This window comes from Oncorhynchus kisutch, linkage group LG4 (genome assembly GCF_002021735.2).
Source record: "Oncorhynchus kisutch isolate 150728-3 linkage group LG4, Okis_V2, whole genome shotgun sequence".
In the NCBI taxonomy this organism is placed as follows: domain Eukaryota; kingdom Metazoa; phylum Chordata; class Actinopteri; order Salmoniformes; family Salmonidae; genus Oncorhynchus; species Oncorhynchus kisutch.
In genome coordinates this window covers 53036445-53060442 of record NC_034177.2, presented here as the reverse complement: position 1 = coordinate 53060442, position 23998 = coordinate 53036445, and the positions used below count along the sequence as shown (strand labels likewise).

At 43.1% G+C, this 23998-nt stretch overlaps 1 protein-coding gene across 1 annotated transcript; it reads left to right on the top strand.

Annotated features, from left to right (window-relative positions):
• The first annotated feature begins 5051 nt into the window (after positions 1 to 5051).
• LOC109889692 (protein fem-1 homolog B) lies at positions 5052 to 11162 on the top strand. Its single transcript, XM_020481308.2, has 2 exons — positions 5052 to 6477; positions 6688 to 11162. Exons 1-2 carry the CDS (start codon positions 6230 to 6232, stop codon positions 8321 to 8323), a joined length of 1884 nt encoding a protein of 627 aa, XP_020336897.1. The 5' UTR covers positions 5052 to 6229; the 3' UTR covers positions 8324 to 11162.
• Positions 11163 to 23998: the final 12836 nt, after the last annotated feature.

Here is a 23998-nt window from a genome sequence, read left to right as displayed (position 1 = left end):
AAGGAATTAAGTGAATCTATAGGAGAAGCTCTCTTCGAGGTGGGTTGGGCATGAACTGACATAATGCTGTTCAGTACTGAGCAGTGTTGCCAACTCCTCAGTAAGGAAAGTAACTATTGGCTGTCCTAAAAGTTGCTAGAAGTCACTAAATGATGGCATCACCGAATTTGCATAATTGGTCATGTGCATGTAATTGTGATGGACGCTGTAGGAGAGAGGAAAAACGTTGTGGGAGAGACAAAAAGTGAGTAAAAAAACACCCTAAATATGTTTTTCTTCTGTTGATTCTTGTTTTTTTTATGTCACAATTCCAACCCTCCTCCTTTATCTGGGCTTGGGACCGGCAAAAGTGACCCAAAAGAGAAATTCTGGCGGAGTTACCTAATTTTTAAATGTAGTTTATTTAATTTTTTTACATTTACATCCTGCCCTGAATGTAAGCCATGCGCGATTCATTTGCGATTCACCCCACGCGGAGGGGTGAACATCTCCTGCTCTGACTGCAGCTGGGAGGGACTGCTGCGTGAGGACTGGGCCGCCTGTGAGTGCTTTGGGACAGGGGTGGGGCCCATTGCCACACCCGCTGCTTGTTGAGAAGAGTAAGAACGATATGTGCTTTCACGTCAGAGTCTCCAAAAGTCTCCAATAACACCAGAAAAGTCACTAGATTTGTTGCTGGTCACCTTTTTGAAAATGTGTCGCTAGAGGGGTCTGAATACTCGCTAAATATAGTGACAAAGTCGCTAAGTTGGCAACACTGGCACTGAGCCATGCTGACTGATGTTGATGAATAGATATATGAGAAACGAGACCAAGTCGAGACGCTGGACAAGGCGGATACGGTATAGTAAAGGCAGTTTATTCAAGAGTAATGATATCTGGCAATTCGTGCGGCACGGCCCCGTTTCGTCAAGTTCTTATGTGAACTATTGGAAAAAGAGACCGGACACATGTCGGACAGTTCATTTTATACATTGAAATTACGTAGGTAGATTCTGGTAGTCCTGGCTTCTGGTAGGTTGCTTGTAGATGATAGACAGTCTCCTCCAGCCTGGTGTCAGTATCCCATTCGTTCTCGACAGAGTTCTTTGTCTTTGGAGCCCATCCAGAAGGGGAGGGGCTGCGTGTGTGTATGTGTGTGCGTTCCTGTCTTGGCAAGTCTGTGTGTCCTTACAGTGAGTGTGTGTGTGAGAGATATCCTGTCTGAGCCCTACCATGTTTTACTGTGAAAATACGTTGCTATGTGTTGTCTCAGTTATTGCAATGCAATAGCAGTAAGCTGGTCATTTGCATAGGAAATAGCACTTCATTACACTGACAAGTGGCATGGATTGACGCATGGCAATTCTACAGTAATGAAGTAATGTGGAGACTTTTTCACTTTGAAATGCATGACAAACAGAGTTCCTGCGCATAGAGTTTTATGGTTTGTTTCACTTCAAATCATTGGTTTTGGTCTGACATACATTTTTTAAATGAAAAATCTGAGTGTCAGCCTCACTTGTAACCATAGAATTGCCCGACAGCTCGGCTCAACCCCACATCTTATCACTTATTTGGCTAAATGATTAACCATAGTTTCCTCTTTTGATAAACACTGCAGTCCTAAAATAGACTGTTACCTTGAATGCAACATTAAGATGTTAAAACATTTGAACTCCAATTGAACTCTGTCTGTGACATTTCCTGACATCTAATTTCCCTCTCTCTTCCACACCAGTTGTTCTCAGCAGACAGGTCAGTGTGTGTAGAGAGAACACATTTACCAGGTGTAGTCAGGCTTATACTTCATCGCCCTGGACCGCTACACCAACAAGGCAGAGGAACTCAAGTTTGGAGTAGTGAGTCACCAACTCATCTTATGCCTTCCTTTCACAGCTCGACACATACATTACATGACCAAAAGTATGTGGACACCTACTCGTCGAACTTCTCCTTCCAAAATCATGGAGTTTGTCCCCCCACTTTGCTGCTATAACAGCCTCCACTTTTTTCTGGGAAGTCTTTCAACTAGATGTAGGAACATTGCCCTGCTAGAGATGCCCCGGTGTTACTGTAATTTAATTATACCAATGTGTTTTCATTAATTGAATTCCCTTTATCTATTTTATGAGAATTTGTAAGATTCTTGTTTGCATAAAATAGACGGAGACCAGTCTTATCAATAATAGGTAACATAATTTATTCTCGGAGCGCGCTGCCACGTTACTACGAGCAACAGTTTAAATACAATAACATGACATCATTTCATTGCTTAACAGAATCCCCTCCTCTCGACCGGGACAAAGGGAACTTTAAAAGTTCATTCTGACCCCCCTAGCACATACACAGGACACACAACACAACTGAATTAACTTTTGACCCCTCAACATTATCGATCACCACTTAGCTGACAGTTCTAATGAACAGAAAACCTAGGAATGCACTCACTGTCTTATATAAAACACCCAGAGATAAGTTTTGTCGGTTCAACCATAGGTTAACTACCTTATCTGTTTACTTAATCCACAACCCATTTCTTTCTTCCTAGTTGGAATGGTGTTCATTAACTTGAATTACTCCTTGTCCGTGTCACACAATCCCTTCTTATGAACTCATATTATTAATCAGATATAATAAAACAGAGTATAAGTTTACTTAGTTACAGTTCCATTTAAAATGATTTTTTCAGTCATTTAATCATACTTTCCCTAACACCCGGTCAACTGTAAGTGCTGTTATTGTGAAGTGGAAACATCTAGGAGCAACACCGGCTCAGCCCTGAAGTGATAGGCCACACAAGCTCACAGAATGCGAGCACCGAGTGCCCGAAGCGCGTAGCGTGTAAAAATCGTCTGTCCTCGGTTGCAACACTCACTACCGAGTTCCAAACTGTCTCTGGAAGCATTGTCAGCAAAATTATTGTTAGTCGGGAGCTTCATGAAATTGGTTTCCATGGCCGAGCAGTCGCACACAAGCCTAAGATCAGCATGCATAATGCATAGCGTCGGCTGGAGTGGTGTAAAGCTCACCGCCATTGGACTCTGGAGCAGTGGAAACGCGTTTTCTGGAGTGATGAATCACGTTTCACCATCTGGCAGTCTGACGGACAAATTGGGGTTTGGCGGATGCCTGGAGAATGCTACCTGCCCGAATCCATAGTGCCAACTGAAAAGTTTGGTGGAGGAGGAATAATGGTCTGGTGCTGTTTTTCATGGTTCGGGCTAGGCCCCTTAGTTTCAGTGAAGGGAAATCTTAATGCTATAGCAGACACATTCTAGACGATTCTGTGCTTCCAACTTTGTGGCAACAGTTTGGGGAAGGACCTTTCCTGTTACTCCATGACAATGCCCCCATGCCCAAAGTGAGGTCCATACAGAAATGATTTGTTGAGATTGGTGTGGAAGAACTGGACTGACCTGCACAGAGCCCTGACCTCAACCCCATCGAACACATTTGGGATGAATTGGAACACCGACTGCGAGCCAGGTGTAATCACCCAACAATGCCCAACCTCACTAATGCTGTTGGAAGCAAGTCTGAATGGAAGCAAGTGGCTGAATGGAAACATGTCCCCACAGCAATGTTCCAACATCTAGTGGAAAGCCTTCCCAGAAGAGTAGAGGCTGTTAAAACCGCAAAGGGATGACCAACGCGATATTAATGCCCATGATTTTGGAATGAGTTGTTCGACGAGCATACTTTTGGTCATGTAGTGAATTTATTCTGTTTATTCTGGGGAACAGTCTATGTATGTTAGCAAACACTTCCTGAGAACCCATTTTGTTTGGGCGTTAGAGCTGTGTTTCTTAATCTTGGTCCTCGGGACCCCAGGGGGTGCACGTTTTGGTTTTTGCCCTAGCACTACACAGCAGATTAAAATAATCAAATAATGATTAGACAGCGTTCCAGCTTAGTGGAGTCTGTCCCTAGCACAGTCAGTGTAGTCAGCTCAGTTCATCTAGGGCTGGATGACTTGACAGAGAAAATGTATTTGCGAAGGGGAGTACCTTGTAATGCACCAGAGAGAGTGTACTTTGTTACAAAATACGGCACTGAAGCAAAGAACATTAAAAATAATAATTAAAAATAATTGGGGAATCATCCAAAGTTATACTATGCAGGCTTTCCAGAACCCATAGTCATAAGCTTTAAGAGATGTCCTGCCCTAAATGACAAATTAGTCCACAGCTATCTTCCTGGTGACTCTCAAAAGACTTGGCTAGAGCACAAACCCACGGGCTCTTTTAAATGCAACCATTGCTGAAATATTGCACAGAAAAAGTATTTTGGTTGACACTTTGACGCATCATATTCAAGGTTGAACTACCTTTCTAGGGGTTCTGATGATTCTAGCCTTGAGATGCATTTTTGATAACATATCTACAGTATTTCACTTTTTAATGTGTGTAGTATTGCTTACTAGGTGTTGTCCAATTAATTCTGTAACCACTCTCTCTTCAAATCAGGGTTGATTGGAAAAAACGGTTCAAAAGCGGACATTATCATATTTTTGTACTCCCTGACGAAGGCCATGCAACCAAAACACATCAGAGTTTAAAAACTTTGTTTCCATTGAACACGCCATACAAATAAAGGCATTTTCATGAATTGGTATGACTAGACTTTAGATAGTGACTAGTCATTAGATAGCTAGTTAGCAGAAAAGTAGATCAAAAAAGTATTTTGTATTATTTAGAAAATAGTAAAAATAAAGAAAAGCCCTTGAATGAACGTCCAAACGTTTGACTGGTACTATATATAAAATCAAAATGTATTGGTCACATACACATATTTAGGAGATGTTATTGCAGGTGCAGCAAAATGCTTGTGAATTAAACAATTACACTTTGAGTAATTATATAATACATAGATCAATAATTAAATACATTCAGATAAATAGATACAATTAATACATTTTAGTCAGTATTTTTGTATTTCCTTGCTCATTTATTTAATTGTGTGGGTTTATTTGTTAATTGATCTTTATGTGTTCAATTCATTTATTTATTCATGCATTTAATTCTAATTACAGCTGGTTTGGTCCGCCATAGTAATGAGCCTTGCTGTTGGAAAACCACATCACAACAGTGTCCGACTTCCGGCTGTCGCAGATGCACATCCTCCGATTTTACTCCTCCACTTTCATCTGGAGTCGGTTGCTTCAGCCTTACCACTCAAACAAGCCCTGTGAAGAAGCAGAGATACTTTTGAGGAGATGGAAAACTCCATTGGAATGGTATTAGTGCCCATTGTGTACGTTGCCCATACGTCGGTAATGGGCCGCCCAGTGCATTTTGGGTGAATCTGGGACAAGGAGAGCGCTCCTTTTAAGGAGTGAATGGGAGTCAATTGGTCGCTAGCTCAAAAACCCAACATTAGCATGTATTTCATGAATAAGAAGTACATTACAAATATTTTGAGACGTGATATAATTAATTTGTATGTAATATCGTATAGCTTTGTAATCGTGACATTATGTACTTTAGAGGAAAATAGGCAGGTTTGTCGACTCAGCCTAACAACTTCAACGCGATTAGTCGACAGTCTGCTGGATGGTGCCTTATACGTTGATATCTCTGTATTTATTTAACATCTCTGGTTAAAGAATTCTGTGCATCCCCGGCCTCATTCACATTGTAGCTATCGGTTTCTATTCGGAGGCATTTTGGGAGTTGAAAAATCACTTCCGGCAAGTAACTTGGGTGGTAAAGGTTAAAGGTATTAAAGGTAGCCTTGCTCTGTTCTCGAAACATTCACATTGGTGGGATATATCCGAGCAAATTCTGCATTGATCTCGCCTGCTTCAAAGTGTTTAAAGAGGAGGAATTCAAGAAAAGCGATGAAACAGCAAGACGTTACTGCTCTCTCTTCCAAGTATTATCAAATTTGGTATGATACATAACTAGCTACTTACACGGTTTTGAACGTTTGCTTGCTAGATAACGTTAGCGAACCTCAGTTTATGCGTTAGCTCGGTGCCACCAAATATAGGACAAAGTTTCAAATCGAACCCAAAAGTTAGTACAGACAAATAATACGAACTAGTTTTCATGCGACTTGTTAGCTAGGTGCTGTGGAAGAATGGGTTTTAGTTAATACACGAGTTATCAACCACGTTCAATTGAGTTTTTCATGTGAGCACTGGAGCTTGTTTCGGTATTTTAATGGGAGGCGGGCTGCGTTGGAGTGCATCTAGTGGGCGACACTTGCGAAGAAGGCGGAGGTGCCGGCGACCTGGTAGGCTTGGATGGAGTCGCTTGCCGGGTACGTCTACAAAGCGGCCGCTGAGGGCCGAGTCCTGACGCTGGTCGCCTTGCTGCTCAACCACTCCAAGCCAGAGACACGATATCTACTGAGTTATGTGACCCACCTCGCCGGCCAAAGGTCAACTCCTCTCATCATCGCAGCTCGAAACGGACATGACAAAGTTGTGAGGCTGCTGCTGGATCACTACAGGGTGGATACTGAACAAACTGGCACAGTCAGATTTGACGGGTTAGTATTCATGAATTTAATAATTCTGTCCGTTCACCACCATGGCAGCCTGGCAGCACACCAACTCCTTAAATTCAATTGTGTGTTGTGTCAATTGTGTGTATTTGCATTTTATTTATGTTGGTATAATTGTGGGAAATTAAGGTATTTAATACACTTCCATGTGCATTTGATGATTTATTAATTCTACCCATCTCCTCTCTCCTTCAGGTATGTCATTGATGGGGCCACTGCTCTGTGGTGTGCGGCTGGCGCAGGACACTTTGAGGTAGTCCGCCAGTTGGTGTGCCACCAGGCCAAAGTCAACCACACCACTGTCACCAACTCCACCCCCCTGAGGGCAGCCTGCTTTGACGGGTGTCTGGACATTGTGAAATACCTGGTGGACCACCAGGCCAAAATCGGCATCGCCAACAAGTACGACAACACCTGCCTGATGATTGCTGCCTACAAGGGCCATACGGACGTAGTGGGCTTCCTGCTGGAGCATGGAGCTGACCCCAACTCCAAGGCCCACTGTGGGGCCACCGCCCTGCACTTTGCTGCTGAGGCGGGCCACCTGGACATCGTTAAGGAGCTGGTGCGCTGCCAGGCTGCCATGGTGGTGAACGGCCACGGCATGACACCGATCAAGGTGGCGGCGGAGAGCTGCAAGGCGGAGGTGGTGGAGCTGCTGCTGTCTCATGCCGACTGTGGCCCGCACAGCCGCATCGAGGCCCTTGAGCTGCTGGGTGCCTCGTTCGCCAACGACCGGGACAACTATGACATCCTCAAGACCTACCACTACCTGTACCTGGCCATGCTGGAGCGCCACCGCAATCCCGTCAGCCTCATCGCCAAGGAGCTGCTTCCACCCATCGAGGCCTACAGCGGCCGGGGCGAGTGCTGCACCCTGCAGGAGCTGGAGGCAATCCGGGCAGACCGCAACGCGCTGCACATGGAGGGCCTGATGGTGCGTGAGCGTATCCTGGGATCGGATAACATTGATGTGTCGCATCCCATCATCTACCGGGGAGCTGTGTACGCCGACAATATGGAGTTCGACCAGTGCATCAAGCTATGGCTGCACGCGCTGCACCTGCGTCAGAAGGGCAACCGCAACACGCACAAGGACCTGCTGCGGTTCGCTCAGGTCTTCTCCCAGATGGTGCACCTGAAAGAGCCGGTGGGGGCGGAGCCAGTGGAGCAGGTGTTACACTGCAGCGTGCTGGAGATCCAGAGGAACATCGCAAGGGTGGAGGCGGCGCCTGAGGCAGAGCTGCACACGGCCATGGACAACTACGAGTCCAATATGTTCACCTTCCTCTACCTGGTGTGTATCAGCACCAAGACTGTGTGCGGCGAGGAGGCACGTGCCCATGTCAACGAGCAGATATACAACCTGATCCAGCTGGACCCGCGTTCACGGGAGGGCTTGTCCCTGTTGCACCTGGCCATCAGCTCCAGCACGCCTGTGGACGACTTCCACACCAACGACGTGTGCAGCTTCCCCAATGCTCAGGTCACCAAGCTGCTGCTGGACTGCGGTGCGCAAGTGAACGCGGTGGACCACGAGGGCAACAGTCCTCTGCACATCATCGTCCAGTACAACCGGCCTATCAGCGACTTCCTGACACTGCACGCCATCATCATCAGCCTGGTGGAGGCTGGCGCCCACACTGACATGACCAACAAGCAGAAGAAGACGCCACTGGACAAGAGCACCACAGGTGTGTCGGAGATCCTGCTCAAGACCCAGATGAAGATGAGCCTCAAGTGCCTGGCGGCACGTGCCGTGCGCCAGCACCAAATCACCTTCCGCAACCAGATCCCTAAGACCCTGGAGGAGTTTGTGGAGTTCCACTGATCCACCTGGCCAAAGAGGCTTTTTAAACCATTAGAAAACTTGTGTTCTTGTGATTTAAAAAAATTATAATTATATATATATATTTTTTATTGTTCTAATTCTCTATCAAATCAAAATGGTGCTTGCTGCTGATGATGATTAGGAATAGTTGGATGCATTTAGTTTTTTTAAACAATGGTTCCTTTTTCTGTTTTAAGTATGAATCACAAGTACCAGCAGCATCTCCCATATCTCTCCCACTGAAGTGTTATGGTCTGTGGCTGTCATTGTGACACAGTGGGTGTCACTAGCAGAATGAGGAAATTGTCAGCCTGCTTTGAGCTTTCACTTTCCCAAAGTGTTCCAAAGAGAATACCTGGCAAAGCCAAGCATCCACACAATGGTGACAACAGCAGTACCTTTTGCCTGCTTTTAGTGCATGGACCCAATTGTCCCAGACTCCCAGCTAGGTTCGCAACCATGAAAAGTAGCATTACTCTATTGATTCATTTTGCAAGTTGCCTGTTGAAGTGGTGTTGTATGTAGGTTTGCAGTGATTATTAAGGCCTGTTGTTTGAGCAAGTGAATGTGTGTCTGTGAGAGAAGAGATGAGAAGGTAGTAGTTGAATTTAGAACTTTGTACTTAAGAGTTGTTTTTTTCATAACCAATATAAAAAATATTTAAAAAAAAAGGTTTATTTAAGAGGTGTGTGATTTTTGTTTTGTACTTAAAAATATATGTAGAATGAGCTTTCTTTTACATGAACACTGACTGGTAAAGATGTGCCTTATTTTATATTTTGGAATAATTAGGCCTAGATATCCCTTGTAACCAAGTCACCAACACTTGGGTTGTTGGCCCTCCTGACTTGCTTGGCTTCTGTGTATGGAGACTCCACGGCTTTGGTTCAGCACTGCCACATAATGACCGTTTTTAAATGGATGCTGCTAGTATTGATGTTTGAGCATGTCTTCCATTCTCTGTCTTGTGTTTGTATGTGGGTATGCATGCTAAGCGAATGAGAGAGGGACTGTGGATTGTTCGTGGCGGTGTTGAATGTTGACCTTTAGCCTAGGCTTTTCCACTCATACTTGCAACCTGTTGTTTGTCCTTAACAACTAACGATTCTAATGTCTGTCATTTTGTGTGTTCGAATCAGATGATCAGAGATTAAAGCTGAGAATGAAAGGTGATTTGATTCTAGATTTTCATCCAAGTAAATCATAGCGTGGTGTTGTACAACTGAAAATGCTATATTGATTTGACCAGATTTTACTTAACTGTGTGACTGTATGTTTTTATTTTGGGGGGCTTGAGTGGAGATTGTATGTATTTTGTGTTTGAGGTGAGTAGTGGACTGAGATGCAAATTAGCCTAAAGACAGTTTAACTCAGTGTTTCTTCATCAGTTTACGTTTGTCAGAAATAGCAATACCAAATGTTTTAACATTGGTCCAAAAAATGTAATGTGTAAATGTAACATTTTCTGACATCCAAGAGGGTAGTGTCAAAATTGGTCCAATGTCGCAGGCAATGACCCACATGTCACACATACAGATGGCTTCTGGATTGAGTCAGAGCAACAGTGGGCTTAAATCTTAACTGATAATTCCACACAAACACACACAGCTATCATTTCATATGGAATCTGGCCAATTCACCCTGTTGCTATACAGATATTGCTCAATTGTTAGGATTTTTCAATTTCATGTGATATGATGGACTGTGTGATAACACTGGTAGATCTTTTCTGATGGATATTGTAGTCAAGGTGCCCTATTTTGGAGTATTTTATTTTGAAATGTATTTTTTACCTCTCTTTTTCTTCCCAATTTCGTGATATCAAATTATGATCTTGTCTCATTGCTGCAACTCCCCAATGGGCTTGGGAGAGGTGAAGGTCGAGTCATGCCTCCTCTGAAACATGACCCGCCTAACCGCACTTCTTAACACCTGCCAGCTTAACCCGTAAGCCAGCTGCACCAATGTGTTGGAGGAAACAACACCATCTTACTGACAAATGAATTCATCCTGCAGGCACCTGGCCTGCCACATGGAGTTGCTAGAGTGCGATGAGCCAAGTAAAGCCCCTCTGGCCAAACCCTCCCCTAACCCAGACAACGCTGAGGCAATTGTGCGCTGCCCTATGGGACAAAACTGTCGTAACATTCAATTATCAATTCATTTCTGTCATAGCATTCAATTATCGATTAATTTAATTCTTGCACCATGCAATGAATGATCAGTTCTTAAGATGTATTTTCCTTATCTATACTGTCTGCACCATGATCTATTTAGCCTGTGCACATATGACAGACAGTTGTTGTTGGTGGGAGCAGATCCCTGGAGGAGCGTGTATGGATCCTGCTGTAGAATTCAACAAATGAGTCACTCAGAAAAACAAATCATGACTCGAGTCAGTAGAAATGGTTGTTTCAGTGGAAGGGCTCAGCACAGCAAGACTGGTGTGCTTTTTGGCCAATGGCAAAGTGGGATAAGGGCATCGAGCTGGCACCCACATTCTCATGTCTGGGGTGTGCTGGGGGTCCCTGAGAGATGGGGCTGAAGCAGGTTCACACTGGTGCCATGGTTACCGCTCTTCTGGCGTCTTCCCAATAGCTACTTGCTCCTCCTCATCCTCCTGCCTGTTGAAGAAGCCCAGCTGGGAAGGCAGAGAGAGGGGAAAGAGTGAAACCCAGGGGTTAAAGGAAAGAAAATCACTCAATCTCAGATTGATTGTCTGCGGGGCCAAGTTAACCACCCCTTTCATGTAAAAAAAAAAGTTATGACCATCATGTTGTTAGGAAAAGAGTACTGTAATGATCTTTTGTGCATGTATTAAACTGAAAGTTTGACCAATTCCAGTCCTTTTCAATTTATATATATTTATATATTTTTAAGAATCAATATGACGAAAATCTGTCACAGTGACAGAGAACTTGAGCCCCTGGAAACCAAAACATTTAACCAGGCGTCTCCAGGCAGCAACATTCTGGTAACCACTAGATTAAAAAGAAAAAAATTCTGCAAGGCAAAACAGAGCATTTCACGATCTTTCAATTATATCAGTGTTAAACCATTTCATAACAGCAGTGAAAGTGTAGAGCGCAGGTAATCAACTTTATAGATGTATTCATAACCCTTATTCCACATTTTGTTGTTACAGCCTGATATCAAAATTGACTTAATGTTGTTTTTTCTCACCCTTCTACACACACAATACCCCATAATGGCAGTGAACATGTTTTTAGAATTTGTAGCAGATGTATTGAAAACAAAAATACAGAAATGACAAATTTATATAAGTATTCAAGTGAATACATGTGAATACATGTTAGAATAACCTTTGGCAGTGATTACAGATGTGATTATTTCTGGGTAAATCTCAGTGTTACACAACAGCCATAGATAATCAAGCTGATTTAAGTCAAAACTGTAAGTAGGTCACTCAGAAACATTCAACGTCGTCTTGGTTAGCAACTCCAGTGTATATTTGGCCTTGTGTTTTAAGTCATTGTCCTGCTGATAGGGGAAATTGTTTCCCAGTGTCTGTGGGAAAGCAGACTGAATCAGGTTTTCCTCTAGGATTTTGCCTGTGCTTTGCTGTATTCCGTTTCTTTTTCTCCTAAAAAAAACTCCCTTGCCGGTGACAAGCATACCCATAACAGGATGCAGCCACCACCATGTTTGTAAATATGTGGTACAGTGATGTTCACAAATCTTTGAGGTAGAGGTCAAGTCTTATAGACTTAAAATGTGCGCAACACATGACTATAAACCTAGTAAGAGACTCCCTTGGTCATTAGTCCATACTTGTATGAAAGAAATCTCATCAGGCACTATTTAAATCAAAATAAATGTCCTTTTAAAATGTAGACAGATTACATTAATAAAATTACTTTAATAAAAGTCAGTGTCTCCTGACCCCTCGTCTCAACATCTAAAATCACTACTTGATAGGAAGAGGGCAGTTTATGCTGAGGGTGATAGACAGGCTTTAAGAGATGTACAACGTGAGATAAAAATACAGATACTGGTGGACAAGGAGGCATACAAGCAAAGGGTGGAGAGGACCCTCTCCTCAGGAAACGCAAGGGTGGCCTGGCAAGGGATTAAATCCATGGCTATAGTGCCCCCCACATAGGCAGGGGAAAAAACAGTACTGACCTTGGGGGATATGAGGGCCAGCACATGGCTAATGAACTGAATGTTTTCTTCTCAAGATTTGAATCAGACAACTTTGTGTCGGAGGTAAAACAAATGGACGCATCATTACAAATGTTTGAGAGAGTTGTTGTTAAACAATCTGATGTTTTAAAGTTGTTCAGGGGATATAACGCATACAAAAGCCCAGGCAAAATAAGTGGACATGTGTTAAAGCACTGTGCTGAACAAATTGGCTGGTGTTTTTATAGACATTTTCAAATCCTCCTTCGACCAGCAACACGTGCCAGTATTGTGGAAAAAATCAATAATTATACCAATTCCTAAAGCATCCAATCCCTCTGTGCTGAATGACTACCGCCCTGTCGCCTTGACATCCTTAGTAATGTAATGCCTTGAGAAAATTGTGAAAAGTCATATTCTCAGTGTCACCCAGAAGCTTTTCGACCCATTTCAGTTTGCCTATCAGCCTAGCAGAGGAGTTGATGATGCCATTCTTAACCTCCTTAACATGGTCTATAGACATCTAGAGGGTGCTAAATCCCATGTCAGGGTTCTGTTTGTTGACTTTTCTTCTGCCTTCAACACAATCCATCCAGCCTTACATTCTGGCACAGAGACTCATTCAGGACTTCTCGTTAGATGAGGGGCTGGTTTTGAGGCTGTTGGACTTCCTGAGCCAACGCACACAGCGAGTCAAAATAGGTCCCCATGTATCTGAAATACGCAAAACCAACACAGGCTTCTGTTTATTTTTTGATTCAACATGTTTTTTTAAATCACGTGTTTGAAAGGGGAAAATGACCAGTTCCCTGGTCTTTGGGTACTTATACAGTGATGCTATGTTCAGTCTGCTTATAGAACGGAAAATATATGTTAATAAGGGATGACAGTTACCTCAAATGGATTGTGATTTATGTATTGCTGATTTCATTTTGTGTTTTTGTTTTGATACAAATGTCACTAGATTGGGATCCTGGAGTGAGAATTCTAGTTAGTGGGCTAACTTCATGATCTGGTAACTCTTCTGTTAAGGGTTACGTCAATCGAATCTGGTATCAGGATAAATATGACATTGAGTCACCGATTGTATACTATGTACTTTTTATTAGATAAGCAATAAGTGGTAAATGCAATGTTCGTATATACGGGTTCGCAGTAACACCACGCAGGGTGATAACAGAACAGAGAACTGACTTGTTCCTGACAAAGTTATTATAATATACTCTGACAGAAGTAGTTCCTGCTTCCTAGCTGGCCTGTCAGAGTAGACTGGGCGTGGTTTAAACTCACCCAGCCTATCGTTGATTGTTGGCGCACGAGCTGGTCCCAGCCCCCTAGGCGCTTCAGCGGTCAGTCGTTGTAGTTGTGTAGAATATACAGTTATCACACACCTGGCTCCTGTTATCTAACAAAAGACCGTTTGTTCCCTACCCTACATTCTGTATGTGCCCCCAACAATTCACGATAGCTGCCTACACCCAAGGCCAGCCACAGCCTTTCCGCTAGTCACACCATATGTTGCAAAATGTTGCTTTTAACATACACAGACACCCTCATGATAGGCCAAGCATATTTTCAATCCTCACACTTCCGAGAGGTTGCCAGTAGAATAAGGGAGTATGGACTAATTTAGAAAATGTTTTTTTAGCAGTAACAAAATAGATGGCATCATGAGGTAGGAAAATTATGTGGATATATTGAAGCAACATCTCAAGATATCAGTGAAAGAGCTTGGTCGCAAATGGGTCTTCCAAATGGACAATGACCCCAAGCATACTTCCAAAGTTGTGGCAAAATGACTTAAGGACAACAAAGTCAAGGTATTGGATTTGCCATCACAAAGCCCTGACCTCAATCCCATAGAAAATGTATGGGCAGAACTGAAAAAGTGTGTGCGAGCAAGGAGGCCTACAAACCTGACTCAGTTACATCAGCTCTGTCAGGAGGAATGGGCCAAAATTCACCCAACTTATTGTGGGAAGCTTGTGGAAGGCTACCTGAAACGTTTGACCCAAGTTAAACAATTTAAAGGCAATGCTACCAAATACTAATTGAGTGTTTGTAAACTGCTGACCAACTGGGAATGTGATGAAAGAAATACAAGCTGAAATAATTCCTTCTCTTTACTATTATTCTGACATTTCACATTCTTAAAATAAAGTGGTGATCCTAACTGACCTAAGACAGTGCATTTTTTACTAGGATTAAATGTCAGGAATTGTGAAAAACTGAGTTTAAATGTATTTGGCGAAGGTGTATGTAAACTTCCGACTTCAACTGTAAGTGTGGAAGTGTGTGTGCCTGTGGGTATGTGTTATGTGTGAGTGTATGTGTTGCAGTGTCAGTGTAAGTAATACGTATGTGTAAGTGTGTGGGTGCATAGAGTCAAATAGAGTTAGTGCCGAAAAGGGTCAATGCAAGAAGAATTATAGTAGAAGGCTTTTGTCCAAAAGTGATTGATGACCTATTTTATGTGTCACGTGGTTATGCCCATTTATGTACATCCTGTCCGGATGTTGTCACGCTATCGAGTGAGGGGTTATGTAACCTGATAGTGCAGATGTTTCGGGTTAAGCATGTGTTTGCAATAAAGCTGTCCTGGTGATTGGTGTGTAGGGACCTTGTTGAACTGTGGAAAGTGTTTGATCATTTGAAAGAGTTGTGAAATTTTCGTTGTGAACTTATGGATCTGCTGTTTGGGAGGCGTGTATATGAAACAGTAATTAAAAAAGAGTGGGGCAGAGGTGACCCGGGCCTTTGACTCTATCTTGGAGGAAGGAGGAGCACACAAGAAAGTGCAGACTGACGCGGTAAATAATTTTTTAGTAATACTTTTCAGAAACTCATGAAGAAGCACAATATCATACATTTTGCTACAGTTTCGGGATTTGAAAGCTTCAGTGGTTGAACGCTTTAACAGAACTTTGAAGGAAGGATGTGGAAATACTTTACAGCACACAACACCCATAGATATGTGGATATAGTTCAAGATTTAGTAATGGGTTATAACTACAGCTACCATAAGTGTATAGTATGTATGAAACCTTCCAAGGTCTCTTCTGAAAACTCTTTTCAAGTCTAAAAATATGTATGGTTTCCCCCTTCGGTGTAAGAATTTTTTTTATTTTAAATTCATAGTGGGTGACTTGGTACGTATATATCCAAGTTGAGGGGTGTTTTCGACCAAAAATATGAGCAAGGTTACAGCGATGAGCTGTTCAGTTACCACGTATACCCCCTGTCTACAAGTTAAAAGATTATGATGGGGAGCTTATAGAGGGTTCCTTTTATGAGAAGGAACTCCAGAAGGTACAGCTGGGTAAAGACAAAGTCTTTCACGTGGAGGAGATTCTGGATCAAAAGAGAGAACAGGGTAAAAAATGGCTGTTGGTCCATTGGAAAATCTGTCTACAAAAGTTTAACAGTTGGATATTAAAAGAAGAGGTGGTGAAGGCAGTGGGGGTTTTAACTTAAACCCTCAGGCATGATAAAAACACCTCCATTTGAGTGTACACGGGAGTGCATCATGGAGCACAGTGGATTTTACCTGACTCTCCCCAGTAAATGCGTCTGCAGATATATATAGGAATAACAAAAGTTTGAATTATACAACCAATTTTCCAAAGCCAATAGAGTTACCAGAGGCCTGGGAAGTTGAGATTTGTCTACCTCCTTTGTCATCTCCTAATGTCACAGCTAGCCAATGTTCACCAGGCATCGTCATCTATACTATTCTACGGTATCTTAGTCCGTTGCGCTCTGACATCGCTCGTCCATGTGTATATAGTCTTAATTGGGTATATGTGGGGTAGGATGGGTATTGACAATAAACATGGCCGGTCGATCCTTCCATTTCTCAATAGGTAGTTCATCACAAACCCATACTCCACAAAATAAAAAATATCTAACAAATTACCCCACATATGCCCAATTAAGACTATATACACATGGACGAGCGATGTCAGAGCGCAATGGACTAAGATACCGTAGAATAGTATAGAATACAGAATATACATATGAGATGAGTAATGTAAGATATGTACATTATTAAAGTGACTAGTGTTCCATTCCTTAAAGTGGCCAGTGATTTCTAGTCTATGTGTCATGTCTTGTCATATTATGTCTTGTTCCTGTTCTTTCTCTTCACTCTGTCTCCCTCTGCTGGTCGTATTAGGCTACCTTCTCTTTCTCTCCTCCTCCAGCTGTTCCTCATCTCCTCTAACTACCTCGTTCACCCTTTTCCCACCTGTTCCCTTTTTCCCTCTGATTAGGTCTCTATTTCTCTCTCTGTTCCTGCTTCTTTCTTTGTCAGATTCTCGTTTGAGTTTCTCATGCCAGAACCAAACTATCGTCTTGTTTGCTTCACCCTTGTCCCATCCTGTTGGAATCTGCCTGTTCTTCTGATGCTACGTGTGATCAGGTACCTCTGTCCGCTACGACCCGCGCCTACCCAGAGAGACCAGCAGTCTGTCGCCGCAACCCAGCTATTCTCCTCTGCTGCTAAGAAGGGGACTCTTTTGTAAATATCAGAAGGACTTTCTGTTTCATTTGTCGCCCTCTCTGAGGGTTGTCTATTTTGCCATTTTCTACATCTGAAGAGGATCTATGTCTTCCCTGTGTTTTTACATTAAAGGACTCTGTTTTTGTTAAATCGCTTTTGGGTCCTCACTCAAGTGCACCACACTATGCCTATAGGCAGCAGCCTCTAATGTGCTAGTGATGGCTGTTTAACAGTCTGATGGCCTTGAGATAGAAGCTGTTTTTCAGTCTCTCGGCCCCAGCTTTGAAGCACCTATACTGACCTCACCTTCTGGATGATAGCGGGGTGAACAGGCAGTGTCCTGGCTTGGGTGGTTGATGTCCTTGGACACTGTGCTATCTAACCTCCAAACAAGCTTCAATGCCATACAACACTCCTTCCGTGGCCTCCAACTGCTCTTAAACGCTAGTAAAACCAAATGCATGCTTTTCAACCGGTCGCTGCCTGCACCTGCATGCCCGACTAGCATCACCACCCTGGATGGTTCCGACCTAGAATATGTGGACGTCTATAAGTACCTAGGTGTCTGGCTAGACTGCAAACTCTCCTTCCAGACTCATATCAAACATCTCCAATCGAAAATCAAATCAAGAGTCGGCTTTCTATTCCGCAACAAAGCCTCCTTCACTCAAGCCGCCAAGCTTACCCTAGTAAAACTGACTATCCTACCGATCCTCGACTTCGGCGATGTCATCTACAAAATGGCTTCCAACACTCTACTCAGCAAACTGGATGCAGTCTATCACAGTGCCATCCGTTTTGTCACTAAAGCACCTTATACCACCCACCACTGCGACTTGTATGCTCTAGTCGGCTGGCCCTCGCTACATATTCGTCGCCAGACCCACTGGCTCCAGGTCATCTACAAGTCTATGCTAGGTAAAGCTCCGCCTTATCTCAGCTCACTGGTCACGATGGCAACACCCATCCGTAGCACGCGCTCCAGCAGGTGTATCTCACTGATCATCCCTAAAGCCAACACCTCATTTGGCCGCCTTTCGTTCCAGTACTCTGCTGCCTGTGACTGGAACGAATTGCAAAAATCGCTGAAGTTGGAGACTTTTATCTCCCTCACCAACTTCAAACATCAGCTATCTGAGCAGCTAACCGATCGCTGCAGCTGTACATAGTCTATTGGTAAATAGCCCACCATTTTCACCTACCTCATCCCCATACTGTTTTTATTTATTTACTTTTCTGCTCTTCTGCACACCAATATCTCTACCTGTACATGACCATCTGATCTTTTATCACTCCAGTGTTAATCTGCAAAATTGTAATTATTTGCCTACCTCCTCATGCCTTTTGCACACATTGTATATAGACCCCCCCTTTGTTTTCTACTGTGTTATTGACTTGTTAATTGTTTACTCCATGTGTAACTCTTTGTTGTATGCTCACACTGCTATGCTTTATCTTGGCCAGGTCGCAGTTGCAAATGAGAACTTGTTCTCAACTAGCCTACCTGGTTAAATAAAGGTGAAATAAAAAATAAATAAAATAAAATTAATTATCGTTTTGTCCTTCCTGTGACATTGGCTGCTGTAGGTGTCCTGGAGGGCGGGTAGTTTGCCCCCGGTAATGCGTTGGGCAGACCGCACCACCCTCTGGAGAGTCTTGCGGTTGCGGGTGGTGCAGTTGCCGTACCAGGCTGTGATACAGCCTGACAGGATGCTTTCAATTGTGCATCTGTAAAAGTTTGTGAGGGTTTCAGATGACAAGCCAAATTTCTTTAGCCTCCTGAGGTTGAAGAGGCTCTGTTGTGCCTTCTTCACCACATTGTGTGGGTGGTCCATTTCAGTTTGTCAGTGATGTGTACGCTAAGGAACTTTCCACCTTCTCCACTATGGTCCCGTCGATATAGATAGATGGGTGCACCCTCTGCTGTTTCCTGATTTGTTGACGTTGAATGAGAGGTTGTTTTCCAGGCACCACACTTGCAGAGCCCTCACCTCCTCCCTGTAGGCTGTCTCATCATCGTTGGTAATCAAGCCTACTACTGTTGTGTTATTTGCAAACTTGATGATTGAGTTGAAGGCGTGCTTGGCCATGCAGTCATGGGTGAACAGGGAGTACAGGTGGTTTTCCAAGAGGTGGTGAGTGTTTCTGAATGGTCCAGTCTCAGCCATGACTTAAATGAGCTTGAAAACCAGAGAAGGTTTGAATGTTGCTGTCCAATGATTCCCAACACAAACAATTGATAAATTATTCAGTGCTGTAATGGCTGCCAAATGTGAATTAAGTTCCACCAAGTATTAATTCTGGGGTGTGAAGACATACGCAATCCAGACATGTTCGTATTTTAAGATGTGTAGACTGTGCAAGGTGTTTGTAGACCCACTAGCGACTGTATTTTGCCTTTTCCCAGAGATGACTTCAAGTGATGCAGAGCATGAATGGCGTACAGCGCTCACTGGCATATTAAATTAGCTGGCAAAGGAAGGGTACAAAATGATGGTTAACCTTTTGAAAGCAATTCCACATGGCAAAAATACTAAAACCGTGAGAGTAGACATGCCTAGAACCATCATCAACCACTTGTGAATGGATAAGTCTATTACTGTGATAGAGTGATGGGGGAGATACCAAGGAATGATTCAGCTGTTCAGGGCCTCCTGTGTCTCTTTGTTCAGAACTGCAAAAATGTATAGCCTGAGAACCCCACAATTGAGTCATCTGAGAATGAGCCACCTGCAGCAAATGGACAGAAGAGAAAATATGGGTAAATCAGAGGAGGGGTCAGCACCAGGTCCAGGGAAGAAAGGGAACAGCAACAAGGGTAATCCTCCTCTTCCCATTTCAGCATGCCTCAAACTCCCTTTATTATGCACATCACACGTCTGAAAAGCTGTGGTCAACTTGGCAATAAAGCAAGGGAAGGTAGTCAAAATAGGATGAGACACGTTTCATTAAGGTTTCTGGAGGGAGCAGGCAAGGTGACCAATGTACGCTCCAAGTACTACGGCAGTACTACGGCAGTATTTCTCTCAGCTCAACTCAAAATAACCGGGGTTCTTACAATTCAGGATCCTCCATTGGAAACTGTGAAGCGGTCCATAATATACACTGCTCAAAAAAATAAAGTGAACACTAAAATAACACATCCTAGATCTGAATGAATGAAATATTCTTAATACTTTTTTCTTTACATACTTGAATGTGCTGACAACAAAATCACACAAAAATGATCAATGGAAATCAAATTTATCAACCCATGGAGGTCTGGATTTGGAGTCACACTCAAAATTAATGTGGAAAACCACACTACAGGCCGATCCAACTTTGATGTAATGTCCTTAAAACAAGTCAAAATGAGGCTCAGTAGTGTGTGTGGCCTCCACGTGCCTATATGACGCCTGGGCATGCTCCTGATGAGGTGGCGGATGGTCTCCTGAGGGATCTCCTCCCAGACCTGGACTAAAGCATCCGCCAACTCCTGGACAGTCTGTGGTGCAACGTGACGTTGGTGGATGGAGCGAGAGATGATGTCCCAGATGTGCTCAATTGGATTCAGGTCTGGGGAATGGGCGGGCCAGTCCATAGCATCAATGCCTTCCTCTTGCAGGAACTACTGACACACTCCAGCCACTGAGGTCTAGCATTGTCTTGCATTAGGAGGAACCCAGGGCCAACCGCACCAGCATATGGTCTCACAAGGGGTCTGAGGATCTCATCTCGGTACCTACTGGCAGTCAGGCTACCTCTGGCGAGCACATGGAGGGCTGTGCGGCCCCCCAAAGAAGTGCCACCCCACACCATGACTGACCAACCGCCAAACCGGTCATGCTGGAGGATGTTGCAGGCAGCAGTACGTTCTCCACGGCGTCTCCAGACTCTGTCACGTCTGTCACATGTGCTCAGTGTGAACCTGCTTTCATCTGTGAAGAGCACAGGGCGCCAGTGGTGAATTTGCCAATCTTGGTGTTCTCTGGCAAATGCCAAACTTCCTGCACGGTGTTGGCTGTAAGCACAACCCCCACCTCATACCACCTCATACCACCCTCATGGAGTCTGTTTCTGACCGTTTGAGCAGACACATGCACATTTGTGGCCTGCTGGAGGTCATTTTGCAGGGCTCTGGCAGTGCTCCTCCTGCTCCTCCTTGCACAAAGGCGGAGGTAGCGGTCCTGCTGCTGGGTTGTTGCCCTCCTACGGCCTCCTCCACGTCTCCTGATGTACTGGCCTGTCTCCTGGTAGTGCCTCCATGCTTTGGACACTAGACTCCGTCTCATGCTACCACTAGAGTGAAAGCAGAGTGAAAGCACCGCCAGCATTCAAAAGTGACCAAAACATCAGCCAGGAAGCATAGGAACTGAGAAGTGGTCTGTGGTCATCACCTGCAGAACCACTCCTTTATTGGGGGTGTCTTGCTAATTGCCTATAGTTTCCACCTGATGTCTATTCGATTTGCACAACAGCATGTGGATATTATTGTCAATCGGTGTTGCTTGTCAATACCAATTATGTGATGATCTGACCGCATTCTGTCCCCTATCAACACTTTTTGTGCTAGAGAGAATGACATAAGAAAGTAATCAAGATGACTAGGTTGATTAAGCCTCTGCCATGTATATCTAGGTCAGGGTATTTAAGCCTCCATATATCCACTAATTCCAATATATCCATGACATTCATGATTTCGGTAAGTGCCTGAAGGTGATAGTTTGTAGTGTGATTTCCTTTACTGTCCATAGAGGTATTTAAAACTGTATTAAAATCCCCCACCATAATAATAGTCTAGTGTTGCTTGTAGTGTTGATAAATTCTTATATATATTTTCAAAGCTTGGATCATCATTATTTGGACCATATAGCCATATCTGTTTATTGTCCAATAACATATTTAAAATAATCCATCTACCTTGATGATCTGTTTGGACAATTTGCACATTTGGATCAAAATTACTGTTAATTAGAAATAGAGAAATAGTTATTTTTCCACAAAACTTCATCTAAAATTGTTGAATGAGTTTTCTGTAAACAATAGATATTATATTCCTTCTCTTTTAGCCAGGTAAATACCGTCTGTTCTTGTTATCTGTTAAGCCATTACAATTGTAACTGGCTATACTTATTTCACCAGTTATCATAATGAGACACAAGTTTCAATTCTATTTATCATACTATATGTTTGTAAATGTATCATTAAAAAGGAACATGAATGAGGGTCTATACAGCTGTACCATGATATTTGCATTGCTACTAAGTAAACCTCCATTTGGTCCCTACTATTCCACCCACTAAAACCCCTCATCCCGAGTTGGGTTGTCATTCTAATGCCTGGAAGACCACCCCTGACCCCCTGGATCCCATGGCCCCGAAATGTTCGCAGATTATACCTTTAGCTCAATTCAGGTAAGCATTATTTGCCCGTTGTTCATATTGTGTGTGTGTGCGTAAATTGCTTCTGTGTGTGTTTGTCTGTTCAGAATACGGCATATTGCTACGGCACTGATACTATCCCGTCTCTGTAATAATAGAGGAGATCCAGGACACCAGAACTTCAGACAGCAAGGAAGAGAGGGGAGCTGTCAGGACAGAGCGAGTATGTAGAGAGAGGGGAGGCCCACACAAAACAAATATCATATATTCCTCTCAAGCCAGAGGAAGTAGTCCTTGGTAATCATTACCTCTCAAAAAAAGAATGATGCCACTTCTGACATGTCCTGTGTGTATAAATTGTTAGACCCTGATATGTTCACATCACTGAAAGCAATCATACAGGCCACACTGACAATCCCAGTTACCAGCTGTGAGAGATCTTCAGTGCATTAAGATGTCTACAAACCTGATTTAGGAGCCCAATGACCCAAGATAGAAAGAATCATGACAATTGACAAAGATATACATACTCACACACTTGGGAAAGAGTGAAGTCATAGACAAGTTTACACCTACATTTTATTTAATTACTAATCTTTATATACAGACGAACATCCTAGTTGTGTGTAAAATAACTCACAAACATTGTGAATATTTATCAAAAAGAAAGGACCAAGGCACTCTTCATATAATTAATTAAAATGGCATGTTCAATAGAAACAAGGTTTTAAAAATCTGACGTGTTTCGGCTGCATGACCTTCGTCAAGGAGTACAAAGAAATAATACAAATGTCCTCTTTTGAACAGCTTTTCCAATTAGCCCTAATTTGAAGAGGGAGTGGTTACAAAATTGATTGTACACACCTAGTAAGCAATACTATACACATTAAAAAGTGAAATACTGTAGCTATGTTATCATAAAAATACAACTCCAAGCTAGATGTATCAGAACACTTAGAAAGGTAGTTCTAACCTAATATGACTGGGAGAAGTGTCAAGAATAAGAAAGCAATACAGTGCCTTGCGAAAGTATTCGGCCCCCTTGAACTTTGAGACCTTTTGCCACATTTCAGGCTTCAAACATAAAGATATAAAACTGTATTTTTTTGTGAAGAATCAACAACAAGTGGGACACAATCATGAAGTGGAACGACATTTATTGGATATTTCAAACTTTTTTAACAAATCAAAAACAGAAAAATTGGGCGTGCAAAATTATTCAGCCCCCTTAAGTTAATACTTTGTAGCGCCACCTTTTGCTGCGATTACAGCTGTAAGTCACTTGGGGTATGTCTCTATCAGTTTTGCACATCGAGAGACTGAATTCTTTCCCCATTCCTCCTTGCAAAACAGCTCGAGCTCAGTGAGGTTGGATGGAGAGCATTTGTGAACAGCAGTTTTCAGTTCTTTCCACAGATTATCGATTGGATTCAGGTCTGGACTTTGACTTGGCCATTCTAACACCTGGATATGTTTATTTTTGAACCATTCCATTGTAGATTTTGCTTTATGTTTTGGATCATTGTCTTGTTGGAAGACAAATCTCCGTCCCAGTCTCAGGTCTTTTGCAGACTCCATCAGGTTTTCTTCCAGAATGGTCCTGTATTTGGCTCCATCCATCTTCCCATCTTCCCTGTCCCTGCTGAAGAAAAGCAGACCCAAACCATG